The 14,512-nt window shown below is 49.3% G+C and overlaps 3 protein-coding genes across 3 annotated transcripts; all 3 read left to right on the top strand.

Moving 5' to 3' along the window:
* Positions 1–760: 760 nt before the first annotated feature.
* Positions 761–5,610, top strand: Triagg1_4289 (uncharacterized protein; the record flags this gene model as incomplete). Its single annotated transcript, XM_062898676.1, has 2 exons — positions 761–1,432; positions 1,489–5,610. The coding sequence occupies 2 exons, from the start codon at positions 761–763 to the stop codon at positions 5,608–5,610; spliced, it is 4,794 nt and encodes a 1,597-aa protein (XP_062756796.1).
* A 1,438-nt stretch (positions 5,611–7,048) lies between these two features.
* On the top strand, positions 7,049–7,784 carry Triagg1_4288 (uncharacterized protein; the record flags this gene model as incomplete). The annotated part of the gene is made up of 2 exons (XM_062898674.1): positions 7,049–7,420; positions 7,488–7,784. The coding sequence occupies 2 exons, from the start codon at positions 7,049–7,051 to the stop codon at positions 7,782–7,784; spliced, it is 669 nt and encodes a 222-aa protein (XP_062756795.1).
* A 1,823-nt stretch (positions 7,785–9,607) lies between these two features.
* Triagg1_4287 (uncharacterized protein) lies at positions 9,608–14,226 on the top strand (the record flags this gene model as incomplete). Its single annotated transcript, XM_062898673.1, has 8 exons — positions 9,608–9,927; positions 9,995–10,561; positions 10,814–10,877; positions 11,159–11,225; positions 11,287–11,922; positions 12,212–13,302; positions 13,364–13,957; positions 14,017–14,226. The coding sequence occupies 8 exons, from the start codon at positions 9,608–9,610 to the stop codon at positions 14,224–14,226; spliced, it is 3,549 nt and encodes a 1,182-aa protein (XP_062756794.1).
* Between the last annotated feature and the right edge of the window lie 286 nt (positions 14,227–14,512).

Below are 14,512 nucleotides of genomic sequence, written 5' to 3'. Positions count from 1 at the left end.
CCCAGGTCGGTGTATTTACACTGGCATCCCGGCAAGGGATAGATGTGAAGGGTACGTGCATCACTATTCAAGTATTGTTGTATTGTCATTAAACGATTCGGGTTTTAAACCAACTACGGGATGTGTTGAATTCGTCAAGGGTGCCCACAGAGGGAATAGTGTCTTTGCTTCAACAGCAGATCACTTGATGAGTACGGGGTCCAAACAGAGTTGTAACTGCTACTTGACATACACTTGGTTTCAAAATACAGTTCATAGATTACATTCTGAAAATGAGCCATGATAGCCCTGGGTTTTGCTGCCCGCCATTAGAAGTTGGTACTATCGCCTCGGAGATGCGTTGTGGCAGCTAGTTTGGCCCTCACTAGTTCCAGATAAGGGTCATGTAAGCCAGAGAATATGCCATCCACCGCAACTCAAGATAGCTTGTAAGCCTGTAAATTGATGGAAGGCCTGGCTACGACCGAAACGGCCTTCACTCAACGCCCGTCAACAGACCGGCAGAGACCATAGCTGCCTCATAACCAATAATCAATGAAAAGTATCAGTAATCAAAATTCAAGGATAAACTGAAGGATCAACTTAGATGCGCTTATTATTCAGATTTGTTCCTACAATTCTACTGGCCAGTTGACAACCCCACCAATGCCCCAACCACCCATTTGGTTGCCGCATCAGCACGCGGCTGTGAGTCGTGAGAATCCTTCTTGGATACCTCAAATGAAGCCGCGCTGTTTGACTCTGAAGCTTGAATCACGCAATGTTCTTGAAACATCTTTCTTCTAAAGTAAAGGAAAAGCTCCCTCACCGTCAGAGCAGATCTCGCAGTCCGTCATTAAGAGAGGGTCCTCAGCCAAGTCTTCAGGATGTTCAAACAAGTACATCCACCCCGAGCGACATACCGCCGGTCCCAAATTCTCTTCAGAATGTCTCTGCTGCTACTCAGGTCTCACAAAGCCGTCAATCTCTGCCCATCTTAGAAATCACCAAACCAGCAAGCGCACACGGATTAGAAGTTCAAGGTCCCGCCCGAGATTCTGCTTTGGATTCGGCACCAGTTACTGGTAGCGAAAATGAGAAGTTGGCACAGTTAGTACCCGAAACGATCTGGGATCGTGCATATGACGCATTGAAAACCGAGGATGCTGCATTGGTACAAGCATATGAGAGAATTTTATCGAGCAAGCTTCAAAATACAAATGTCACGGCCGACGTGAATGTCATCAACCAGCATGACAAGGAAAAGAGAAGAAGTCAAATGCATCAGCTAGTCAAGAACGGCTTGGACAAAATTTCGCAGGAAACAAAGGTCAAGTCACTCGTCGGTTCAGTTTTACAAACAGTCAATCTCGCCCAAAATATCGTCACCGAAGTAGTCAAGGATGTACCACAAGCTGCTATTCCATGGGCCGCAGTCTGCCTTTCACTTGAGGTAAGGCGACAATCCTCTATCAATTAGTAGCATCTACTGATCCAACCTCTTTATAGCTTTTAACAAACCCCATATCTGAGACTGAAGCAAATTGCAAAGGGATTAGCCATGTGGTAGAGCAAATGAATTGGTACTGCGAGCTAGCTGGGCTTCTTTTCAGCGACAAATCCGGTGGTGCCACGGCCGGAATCCAACAGGAACTGCAGACGAAACTCATCGATCTGTACAAGAAGCTACTTTCTTTCGAACTCAAGAGTATATGCTCTTATTACCGCCATCGAGCACTTATTTTTCTAGGCGATCTCATCAAGCTTGATGATTGGGAGGGGAGCCTTAGGGCTGTTCAAGACGCCGAGGCCTTCTTCAATGAGCATGTCCGCGTGTTTCAAAGCGTCGACCTAGGACAAGACGTGAAGCAGCTCGTTGCTCATGCAAAAGATGAACAGGAATATCGAAAGACAGATGACGACAAGAAATGTCTGAGAGATCTGTACATCACTGATCCGCGAATGGACAAGAGCAGAATTGAATCAACCAAAGGGGGCTTGATTCAGGACTCGTACCGTTGGATTCTCAACAATTCAGAGTTCAAAACTTGGCTCCGTGACGATGACAAACGGTTGCTTTGGGTAAAAGGTGATCCGGGCAAGGGTAAAACAATGCTTTTGTGTGGTATCGTCGATGAAATCAAACGGAGTGCCTCACACGCCAATGCCATCTCGTTCTTTTTCTGTCAGGCAACCATTCCAACAATCAACAACCATCTTGCTGTGTTACGCGGCCTCATATGGCTGCTTGTTGAGCAACAGCCATCCCTCATTTCTCACATAAGAGCAAAATACGATCCTGTCGGCAATGAACTATTTGAAGGACCCAACGCGTGGTACAGTTTGGCAAATATTTTCCGCAGCATTCTACAAGACGAAAAGTTAACCACGACACATGTGATTATTGATGGCCTCGACGAATGTACTACCGGTCTGAATGAGCTACTTGGACTTATTAAAGAAGTCTTGCCTTCAAGAAATGTCAAGTGGATCCTCTCTAGTCGGAACTGGGCAAACATTCGGGAAAGCCTCGAGGATGCCGGTGCCGAAGGCGTGAATCTCAGTCTTGAGGTGAACGCCACCGTTGTGGCAGCTGCTGTGGATACATACATTTCCTATAAAGCATCCCAGATACCACTCTTGAAACAAGACGCTGATTTGACAGAGGAGGTATGCAATCTGGTACGAGAAAAGGCCAATGGAACTTTCCTTTGGGTGGCAATCGTTTTCCAAGAACTGCAGCATTTGAATATCCATTACGATGACCGCTCATCTGTGTTAGAGCGGTTGAACGGATTGCCAAAGGATCTTACTGAGCTCTATGATAGAATGTTGCACCAAATCGGACATCTAGAAAAGAGAGAGTCTGAGTTATGCGAATCTATCCTTGGGATCACCGTGCTGGCTTATCAGCCTTTGCGTCTTCAAGAGCTGGCGACTCTGGCAAGCTTCAAAGGGAATCTCACTCGACCATCCACGCTTCAAAGCCTTATACATAACTGCGGGTCTTTCTTAACGGTCAAGGACGAAATTATCTACTTTATACATCAATCGTCTAAAGAATATCTGACTAGCAACAGCGCAGCTCAATCTACCCTATTCCCAAATGGTGTCAAGGAAATTCACCATAACTTGGCTATGCATTCAATCAACGCTATGGAACAGAGATTATGCCGAAATATCTACAAATTGGACAATAACGCAATACTTCTTGCTGATATTAAGACACCCGAGCCCGACCCGTTGATCTCTTTGAGATATCCTTGCTCTCACTGGCTTCAACACATCTGTGACTCAATCTCCAATTCGGACAATACAGCTGATCAACCTATTTTAAACCACACTAAGATATTAACGTTTCTGAAAGAACACGTTCTTCATTGGCTCGAAGCCATGAGCTTGTTGCGAATTCCGCCGGGTGGCATTCCATACATCAGCCGTTTTGAGGGCTTACTTGAGAGATACTCTTCTAACAGCGAACTTTCACAAATGGTCTACGACATTCGTCGGTTTACACAGCACAACTCATGGATCATTGATCATGCTCCGCTTCAGATATACCTCTCCGGGATTCTATTTAGCCCTAAACTTAGTATCGTGAGAACTCTTTTCGAAGAAGAGCTACTATCTTGGATTACAACTAAGCCGCTCGTTGGAAGTCATTGGAGCCTTCTTCTACAAACAATAGAGGTCAAGTCCCTGCTAATCCCAGCAGCAATCTCAGCCGACAATAAGATTGCAGTGTACGATTATGATACCAAGGAGGTAAAAGTCTGGGACACTACCTCAGGAACGCAAGTCCAGACACTCAAATGTAAAGAATTGGTCAGCCAGCTCGTTTTTTCTGGCGATTCTAAACGCATCTTGGCAGCAACTGGGGGCCCTGCTATTTCATGGGACGTAGATTCCGGCGCCAGACATCGTCAAGCATGGTCTCCTGGTTATCATTCGTCTCTCTCCCGAGATGGCCTGTTTTTGGCTTCACACGCATCTGAATTTGCTATTCAGATTCAAAACTTAGCTACAGGAGCACAGGTATCTCTCGTGAACGACGGTCACGATTATCAGGGGGATAAGAATAAACAATTAGTGAGACTATCGAATAACGCCAAGTTTCTGGCATTTGGCTGGGATGAGATGACCATATGGGATGTTGCTGCACACAAGGAGCATGTGCGTCTCAACACATTAGGAGGGCGCCACAGGCAAGTCTGTTTTTCAAGTGACTCCAAATTCATGGCATGGGAGTCAGGCGCTGTTCAAATCTGGGACTTGACTACGGAAAAGGAAATTCAGATCCTTCATAGAGGAGGCCATCATAACAGCGAGCCTTTTACATCACTCGAGTTCTCACCCAACTCTAACCTCGTGGCTGGAGGACCTGACTCTAACCTCGTGGCTGGAGGGTGCTGGGGTAACATTTGGATTTGGAACGTCAAAACTGGTACCGTGCAGACGCGACTGAACATTAGTAGGCAGCAACCGTACGGCCTCGCCTGGTCTCCAAACTCCAAAATTCTAGCATCAACAAACTTTGAAAATATCACAATATGGGACATGGCCACTTCCGCAGAGACAGAGGATGTTCAAAGCACCAATGATGGAAATGATGACTCTTTAGACCTCTCGAAAATGACATTCTCCCATAACCCCAATCTTGTGGCTACAATTTCACAAACGGGCGTTATCAAAGTTTGGGATATAGCTACCGATAGAGATGTGGCGGAATTTGTGAAAAGGGATCTTGTTAACAAGGTGAACTTTCCGCCAGATCCCAAGCTTCTACATGCAGACGATGGAGAGCAAAATGTCAAAGCGGGTGACATCATTCCGGGGCTACAAGAGACTGGTTTCTGGGAATTTTCGGGATATAAGCCATGCAAGCATATTGCTTTTTCGAACAATGGCGGATATTTCGCTGCAATTACGGACGACATCACTATATGGAAGACGTCCACAGGGGAAGTGATTTTCCAGTCTACAGTCTTTAACCGGGGTATCACGACAATGGCATTCTCCAACAATGCACAGTACATCAGCCTTTTACTGACAGACCGGAAACTGGTAGTGTGGGACATCACTACCGGTGACAACGTCATGTATGTCAAGGATCATATTTGCGAAAATTATGATGGTGAAGAATGGTGCAAATGCGACATCTCTGAACTCCCTTACCCCGGCGGTGATTCATCAGTCATTGCCATCTCCAACAATGGCAAGCAAGCGCTTGTTAGGAGTCCTTTCGGGGGAGAGATCTGGATATCTACCGTGGGAGAGAAAAGAACTAGGCTCATTCTTGGAAGCATCACTTCGCCAACTTTCGGGTCTAGGGAATCGTATATTGGAACGGCTCGTGGTTTCATCAACATAAAGGACCTTGATACCGGATACGAGACACCGGATAGTTACAAGACTATCACTTCGGAGCAACTTCGTTTTGAAGGATACGGTCTGAGCGCCGATAGGAGCTGGATCACTTGGAATGAGAAAAAGATTCTATGGCTACCAGTTACTTATCGTCCAATTTCTTTGGCGCATGATTCCCTCAACATATCTCCTCTTGGCATCTCCATTTCCGCCGGTTCGAGTACTGATATGGAGATTCGATTTTCCGGGCCACCCCCAGCATAGCCTTTTTATGAGGGAAATGAAGTTTATTGCACAGGTGGTCAACATTGAGAGGAAAATACGGTGGCAATGGCTTGTCGAATTTTTCTTGCGCGTGGGTAGTTGGGGGGAACGAGCAGCTCTGGTACGAAAGACGGATGAGACTTACTCGTTGATGAAGCAAGCATGGGTACAAAACGACGAAAAGAAATCCAGAAATGAATTTATGAGCAAAAGTGTTTCAAAGTATCGCAAACAAAATGATTTATTTTCTCACGGTGTCTACTGTAACAAGGATACAACATCACTTCTAAGGACCGTAATGACTAGTAGTAGGATTTGATTCGACAGCTTTTGCCGCCGAACTCTCCTACATTCCCGATTCCGTAATTGACGCCTGTCATTGCTTCCTTGCGTCTCGCCTCCAACGTGGCTCTCATCTACTATTGGAGGATCCCTCCCAGTCAGGGCGGGATGGTACAGCGTGGAGAAGCCTTTTGGGTTGTTGTAGACGGCGAATGCGGGACTAGTGGAGTCGGCAGCCGTATTTCACAATCGCCAACTCATCGTCGCCGTCATCAGAAGGTCCCGGGCTTTTACAGGGGGTTTCGTTGGCAACTGGACCTTACGTGTAAGCCTTTGCTCGGCGAATTCCGGTTCGTCTCCATCGTCGTATGGAATTCCACATGTTGAGTCCCGGTCATTGATAATATCCCAGGCTTTTATTTTTTTCTCAAGCTGTCGCAACAACTGTTCTGATTCGTCTTCGGCTTCTTCCCGCCAAGGTCACATTCAGACTCGGAGCTGGGCGGCAAATTGCCAGATGGAAGGGTAAAATTGTTTGGGCTCTATGTCTTTAATCCTATATGGCTCTTGAGAGAATCATTCGCTTCTCCTTCAATTCCATGCCATTAAGGAGGCATTGCTGCTGATGTATTGTGTCGATGTTGTCGGTGAGAGTTAGTTCGCTCTTTGAGAATTAGATTCCCTGAATAAGCTGATGCGAACTTGGCTCTTTCCTTCGGCAAAGCCGTTCATTTTGATAAATTCTTCGAGGCAAAATCGAAGGGATCGTTGCCTTAGACTTCAGGTACTCAATAGAACATCGCACTGATGGCTAAAGTGAGCCGACAGCACACACCGTCGCTGCCCGACCGGATGCATTGCTCCACTACTTTATACGTGGTGTAAGCCTGCACGGCAGAGATCTTGGTTTTATTCACATATCATTTTCCAAGCTTATTACAACCCATCCCTATATGCAACGTATCGAAGAAAATCGCCGCGTTGAGTTTATACAAGATGGATAATTGTACTTTATACTCCGTGGGGTAGTTTGGTTATATAAACCTGAACGCGTCCAGATACCTTGGCGGTGCGATCTCATCCTTGAATCTATATCGCATATGGTGCGTCCCGCGTCGGTTGACTTTCATGCTATTCGCAGCACTGAATCCCAATTATGACATCAACATCGAACCCGCTGGTACGAGATCTCAACTATTTCGTCCTCTCTGCAGCGAATCCGGCCGCCATTCATCTTCTATCGGAAATCCAGTCCAAATCATCACCACCGACCCTCCATAGCGGTGAGGAGACCATTGGCTACCGCATATCCATCCCTTCTCACAACTCGCGCCAGGACGAGGTTTGCTACAAGTGGAGGGTTGGCGCTGGTCCCTCGCCAGCCATCGCCAAGATGGGGGATATTTTTGTCCCGGAAATTCTTCTCTGCCCGCAGGATACATCACAGACACCAAGCTCCAAGACAGTTCGCGCATACATCAAGCACATTCACGCCGTTCTTTTCCTCCATCCGCAGTCAGGAGCTCTGGTACTCAGATCGCGGTCAAATAAACCCATCATCTATGAGCAAGGAGACATACACGACCAGGATGTAGAAATATGCGCGGGGCCAGACAGCAAAGTCAAGTCTTGCGTTCTGCGGCGAAGGAAAAACTACCTCCAATTCGGCCCATACCGTTTCCTTCTCGAGTTTACCGTTAGCCATCAAGACCGAGGCAGATTCAGCAAAACCATCGACCGATCTCTTCATCATCGCCATCATAAGCTCTTTAGCTTCATTCCTAGCACAGATATCGAAACTCTCTGGAACGTATGGCTGCATCGTAAAGTTCCGAATTCATCCTCACTACAGACTGGAGTTCACATTTACACCGGGCAGCCGGTGGCAGTAAAGACACTGCACAATAAAATCCGAGGGCGACGATACATGATTGATCAGATCAAGCTTGCTTCTCGGTACCGGGACAAAGCAGACAGCGGTATCCTTGGCATAATCGACGTTTGGTGCGAGCACTGGTCATCTCCTCCATGCATGTTGAAGCCAAGTAGCGCAGTCATCCAATGCCGAAATACCTATTTATCTATGCCTCTGGCTGAGCAGAGTTTTCTCCATAAGCGCTGGAGAAAGCTAGACACCAACACTCATCTCAGATATTTATACCATACTTTATGCGGGCTGGCTGAGCTTCATGGCCAAGGAATTGTTCACGGGAATATTCAGCCCGGATCATTACTGATATGGGAGCAACGAGCCTATATATCTCTGTGCATGCAGCGGCCAGACACATACGACACAAGCATCTGCGCTGCACCAGAGGTCTGGCTAGACAAGTACCGAGAATTAGACGAGACAAAACTGGACATTTGGGCACTCGCTATATCATGGCTCTTTACGTGTTTAAGACCACCAGCAGACCTCATGGTAACACGGCATTCCTATAAACATCTTCAGACGACTCTAAAGTCTCGAAGGGACAAGGGCCGTGTTCCAGAGCCGCTATATGAGCTACTGCAGGGAATGCTGGCCTGGGATCCCTGCAATCGTCCAAGTGCGGTAGAGGCTCTTAACCATAGGGCATGGCTGCCCGTTTTGCCACGAATAGCTCGAAAACCAAAAGGATCAAGAACGCGAAGATTGATACAGGCAGTGCAACACAGCCAATAGAGAGCCAAGGAGGCCTGGTGTAGTTTTGTAGTTTCTTGCTCATTTCTTCCTAGACGTATAGAAGTGGACGGTTTATAATCTGATTGTATATAGAATGCATACATTTATTTGTTGCAGTAAAAGATGCGCTCCCAGTCTCCTGAGGAAGACACTCAGAAGTCACCCACACCACCAGCGGTACCAGTTTGATGAGACGTGCAGATGCAGTCGTACAACTAATACTTGTTAGCGCCGCAGAAAATATTGGTCAAAACTAGCCCACATGTGTTTTCATTCTGATTGCTTGTCAATACCGCTGCAAAGATGGTCGCTTGGCCGAGTTAACATGTAAGTCAGACAGTCTCATGGTCTCAATCCGGTATGTACATTTCTAGAAACTTCATGGAACCCGAACGCTGTAGGCTGCGTAAAGCAATTAGATGGTCTGAATCACCATATATACTTTATTTAGTGTCTTTAGTTAAGTCATCTTTTAAAATACCTGATATATTTAATCGGTCGAGTTACATATTGCGTCTCCTCACAGGCACGTTGAGGTAAGCGCCGTCTTCACTCGGTACGATGACCCATCCAGCTCACCACGAGCTCTACGTTCGTACTTGAGAAAACAACCATGAAAATCTTGTTTGCTAGATTTTGAAGGGCTTCCGAGTGTAATTTCATCGTACAGAAGAATTAAGTGAGAGCCGCACCTAGCTTCAATCAATATAGCATCTCCATCTACAACTTCAACGTGAAGCTTTATGTGAAGGCGCTGAGTAAAACCGGGTACCATTCACATTTTCAAGTATATTCATTATTTCCCTTGTTTTGTTTAATTTTATTTTCTCTCCGTTTGATCTTTATTTTTTACAATGAATCTTCACGCCCTTCATTGAACACTTCTTTCAATCGGTTTATGAGGCACGAGTCTGGATCTAAGAGCGGGTACGTACCATCACGCTAGCTCCAATTCAGGCCTCAGGCAAACACCATGGAATTGTGCCAGTCCAAAAACTTCAAGGTCGTCGAAACTACCCGCATTGCGACAGATTGGCCGATTATCCCACGATGCCTCCCCGGATACCGTTTCCCAGCGCTTCGCTGTGCTGCAGGACGGCTCTCAGCACTCCCGCGACCTCATTGACCGCCTGTCTCGCCCGCCTCACCCTCCAGCAAACCCGCAATGCCTCGATCCTAGGCAGCCTGGCCAACAATCCCGGCGCTGTGCAGAAGAAGAAGAGGGTTGGTCGCGGTCCCTCTTCAGGCCACGGAAAGACTTCTGGAAGGGGTCACAAGGGTCAGGGACAGCACGGCAAGGTGAAGCCCTGGTTCCAGGGTGGTCAAACACCGTTGATTGTGAAGCACGGCAGGAAGGGCTTTGACAACTTGTGAGTCTCTACACGATGGCGGGGTAGACCATGCGTCGAGATGAGAAGCAATGCTAACCGCCATCAGCCGGGCCCCTGAGATGTCCGAAGTGAACCTGGACCAGATCCAGAACTGGATCGACCAAGGCCGACTCGACCCCACGAAGCAAATCACGCCAAAGGAGCTGATCGAAAGCAAGCTGATTGGCAGCGTCAAGGACGGCGTAAAGATTCTCTCTCGCGGCGGCGAGAACCTCAAGCAGCCAATCAACGTCATGGTTTCCAGGGTCTCTTCGGGAGCAATCACCGCCATCGAGGCTGCCGGAGGCACGGTCCTAACCAGATATTATACGAAATTGGCCATTCAGCGACTCTTGACGGGCGAGTCGGTCAACACAGACAAGCCCCTACCCGTTGGTCAGGAACATGTGGAAGCGATCCTAGCAGAGGCGAGAAAGGGCCCATTCCGATACAGATTGCCCGACCCCACGAGCCGTGCCGATATCGAGTACTACCGAGACCCAGCGCATAGAGGATACCTGAGCCACCAGATTGCTCCAGGCCAGTCGCCCAGTTTGTACTTCAGGGTGCCTGGTGTGCAGAAGGTGAAGAGCGTGGTGAAGACGGACAAGAAGAAGGCAGAGGAGACGTTGTGGTAAGGGAGGAAATGCCGTTGATGGCTGATGGTCTTGTGGTGCATGGATGGAGAGGCATGTATAAAAGTAAAAAGGGTTGGCAGAGGATGATGGGAGGATGATATGAACTGTACAATATATGATGATTTCAAAGTAGTGTATTGGTCCATTGTGCTATGCAGAATATAGACTCAGTCTCTAAATTACTATCACCACGGTACAGACTATGAACATATGCATCTTTTTTTATCCCCCCAGATGGCCTATCGCAGTCGCTTATCTGCTCCACCAAATCCCCGGCAAAGCACTGACAATATCGGTGTCATCGACTCCATTGTAGGTACGTGTAGGCAATCAGGGAGTTTCTGACATGTGCCAGCTACTACCTTGGTACTAATGCTTAACGTCTCACCGTCTCACCTGTCATGCAGCAACAGCAATTGCTTCTTGTCTTCTCCTTCTTCTTGTTCTCCTATTTCTTCTTTTGATTTTCCCAATTTGTTCTTGTACCTATAGTACCTAGTTCTATATCATTCTTGTTGCTCTACATCACCTTTTTCCATTCCAATCTACAGCACCCCCAAGCCCACTGTCTTACGGGCTATTCCACCGCCTAGCCAACAGGAACCGCCGCTGAGCGCACAGTGACCGCCTTAGTCCAGCCTCCTAGCGCCGCCATTACGAGTTCGTCAACACTAAGCCAACTTGATGCTGCGACTGTAACAACCAACCTCGCCTCCTCCAGACTCTCTGCATCAACCCCGCGGCCGCAGATCCTCGCCCTTCTTCCGCTCTCCCTCCGCCGTCTTCTCTCTGTCCTTGTCTCTCTCCGTCACGAGTCGCACAAGAGCTCCAGCGAGTCCGTCACCGGCCGGCCACCACAGCATGTCGCTATTCGGGGATGAGTCCACCGACAATGGGCCGGCTTTGGGCTCGTCGCCTCGTCGCGGAGGAGCCAGAAGCAGCGGCCTTTTCGACGACGAGCCAGCGTCCGGCCGCAATTCCTCCAGCCTCTTCGACGACGGCAGCGGCGCCTCGTCGCCCTGGGACATGCCCACGCCGCGCAAGCAGCAGAGCAGGGCCGAGCTGATCCGCAACCTGCTGCCGGCTTCAGACGTGCCCGAGAGCTATATCGAGACGTTTGATGCCGTAGTGCGTGAGGATGGCCAAGACGGCCAGGTTACAGCTTCGGGCATTGCCAAGCTGTTTGCCGTGGCCCGGCTCGAGGCCGATGCCCAGGCGCGCATCATGTCGCTTGTAGCTCCGGGAGGATCCGACGTTCTATTGTCGCGCAACGAGTTCAACGTCGTTCTGGCCCTCATTGGCCTGGCGCAAGAAGGCGACATCATCAGCCTTGACGGAGTAGATGAACGGCGAAGAGGTGAGGCAACATCCCATTGATGCGTATTTCCCACTTGCTCTTTTCTTTGCTGGTTGGAAGCCATCAAATCAGACGCGAATGCACGGCTCCGGGCTGCTCTTACAAGTCCGCTTTGGCAACTCCGCTTTCAACTCTGAATCAGTCGCAAACGCTCCTCAGGCTAAAGGAGACCAATCTGCCGTTACCAGCTGATTCTATGCCATTCTACTACAGCGGCAATAGCTTCTTGAAACGGTGCTTTTGTTTTCTGTGCTGGGGCAGCTGGCTAATGTTTCATCATCTCGTTTAGATATCCCTCGGCCCAAGCTGCCCGGACTGACCGCCGAACCGATTATGCCTCCTGTCGCTGAGCTTGCCGCAAAACCGCCACAAGTCCCGTCCAAACACGAATCCGACCCCGAGCCCGAGTCCTACAACCCCGAGCCCCAACCTCAACCTGAGCCTCAACCTCAACCTCAACCTCAACTTCAGCTCCATCCCGAATCTCAGCCCGAACCCGAGCATTCACAGGCCCCTGCGAGCATCCTGAGCAGATCAACCATGGTTGACCCCGACGACGATCCGTGGAACACGCCGGATATGCACAAGGGACATGTCCATTCCCACCAAAACGGAAACGAAAGCCACAATCCCTCCCTCAATGGACACAATGGCGGCTTCAACCAAGATGCGCCTCCAGCGTTTGAGCCACGTCCCACGAACCATTACAGTGCTCCGCCAGAGCCAATCCGCCCTCCTAATCGTCTACGACAAATCTCGAACACCTCTTTGTCCGGTCAGGGCGGATGGGGAGCCGGATTTTACGGCAGCTCGCCCGCCGGTGGTGGCTTCACCGATATACACCAGCCTCAACCTCAGCCGCCCATCCCAAACATCTTTGGAGCTCAACCTCAGCCGCCCATCCCAAACATCTTTGGGGCTCAACCCCAACCGCCCATCCCCAACATCTTTGGAGCGGACGGCGCTGGCCAGATTGGAACAATCGTCCCACCTCCCGTTGCTCCGCCCCGGAGCTTGGGAGGCCGTGTCGGAAACAATACGGAGGAAGTCGTCGTCGTCACTCTCATGCCTGGCAAGGAGGGCATATTCATGTTTCAGCATCACAACTACGAAGTCACCAGCCAGCGTCGTGGAAGCAAGGTTGTTCGACGATATAGTGACTTTGTCTGGCTGTTGGACTGCTTGCACAAGAGGTATCCGTTTAGAATGCTGCCATTATTGCCACCCAAGAGGGTAGCCGTGAATGGAAATCACCTGTCCAACGATGGCGCCTTTATCGAAAAACGACGACGAGGGCTGGGTAGGTTCCTAAATGCCATCGTACGACACCCAGTGTTGAGCCTAGAGCAGCTCGTCATTATGTTCTTGACTGTCCCTACGGTAAGTCGCGTATTCTCCATTTTGACACGACGGAGGGACAACTTATCTAATATAGGTACAGGAACTTGCTGTATGGCGGAAGCAAGCAACTATTTCTGTCCAAGATGAATTCACGGATCGAGCGCTGCCTCCCGGCCTGGAAGATTCACTGCCACCGACCCTCGAGGAACTCTTTATTCGAACGCGCAACGGAGTTCGCCGATCTGCCGAGCTATACATCAACTCGTGCAACATCATGGACCGCCTCGTCAAGCGAACAGAGGGTGTCGCCGCCGATCATGCGCGGGTTGCCCTGTCGCTCATTTCGCTCACCGAGGTCTCCGCGGATACTTATGCTACCGATACGAGCGAGATTCCGCTGCTCAACGACGGCTTGACGGCCATGAGCAAGCATTTGCGGACCTGCCAAAGCCTACTCGAAGACGAGAGCCGAGGCTGGGATGAAGGTGTGCTAGAGGATCTGAAGCGACAGCGCGATGCCTTGGTTGGCCTTCGCGAGCTGTTTGACCGAAGGGAACGACTGGACAAGGACAACATTCCGTACCTGGAAAGGAGGATACAGGCCAACGAGACTAAACTGGCCAACTTGCGGTCTAAGCCAGAAGGCCTAGTCAAGCCCGGGGAGATTGAAAAGGTGGCAGAGGCCATCATCAAGGTGCGTTGATTTTCATGCTTAATAGCTTTTGCAAGCGAACGCTAACGCTTTGGAAACAGGACAAGGAGTCTATAGTGCAGCAGCACAACCGCTCCATCTTTGTCAAGGAGGCGCTGCGAGACGAGCTCATCACCTTCCAATCGACGCAATATCACGTCAGCAGGTGGAATCAGGACTGGGCTGGCGAGCGCGTCAAGTATGCAGAGATGCTGGCTGACAATTGGCGGCGCCTGTTGGATGCTCTAGAGGGCATGCCGTTGGGCGACTGAACTCGACGAATGCGATTTCAGGGGGGATGGAGACGAGCAATGAGTGTATATATGTGTCCATGCATGATGTAGGATAATGAGAGGGGGGGGGAGCAGCGATGCAAAGGTTCATGTCGGAGTGATTGAGCGGTTTCAAGAAAGCAGCAGTCGAGGCACGATACCCTTGATTTCTTTTTTCCATTTCTTTTCATGCTTGTTCTTTTGCTCTTTTTGTCATATACGAGTTTGAAGACTGAGGTTCATTTTTCCTTACTGAGATGGGAGCGATGCGGAGAGACTTGTTCAG

Source organism: Trichoderma aggressivum, assembly GCF_033847375.1.
Source record: "Trichoderma aggressivum f. europaeum strain CBS 100526 chromosome Unknown scaffold_013, whole genome shotgun sequence".
NCBI lineage: Eukaryota > Fungi > Ascomycota > Sordariomycetes > Hypocreales > Hypocreaceae > Trichoderma > Trichoderma aggressivum.
The sequence above is the reverse complement of the archived record's forward strand: the minus strand, read 5'-3'. Positions and strand labels throughout refer to the sequence as shown.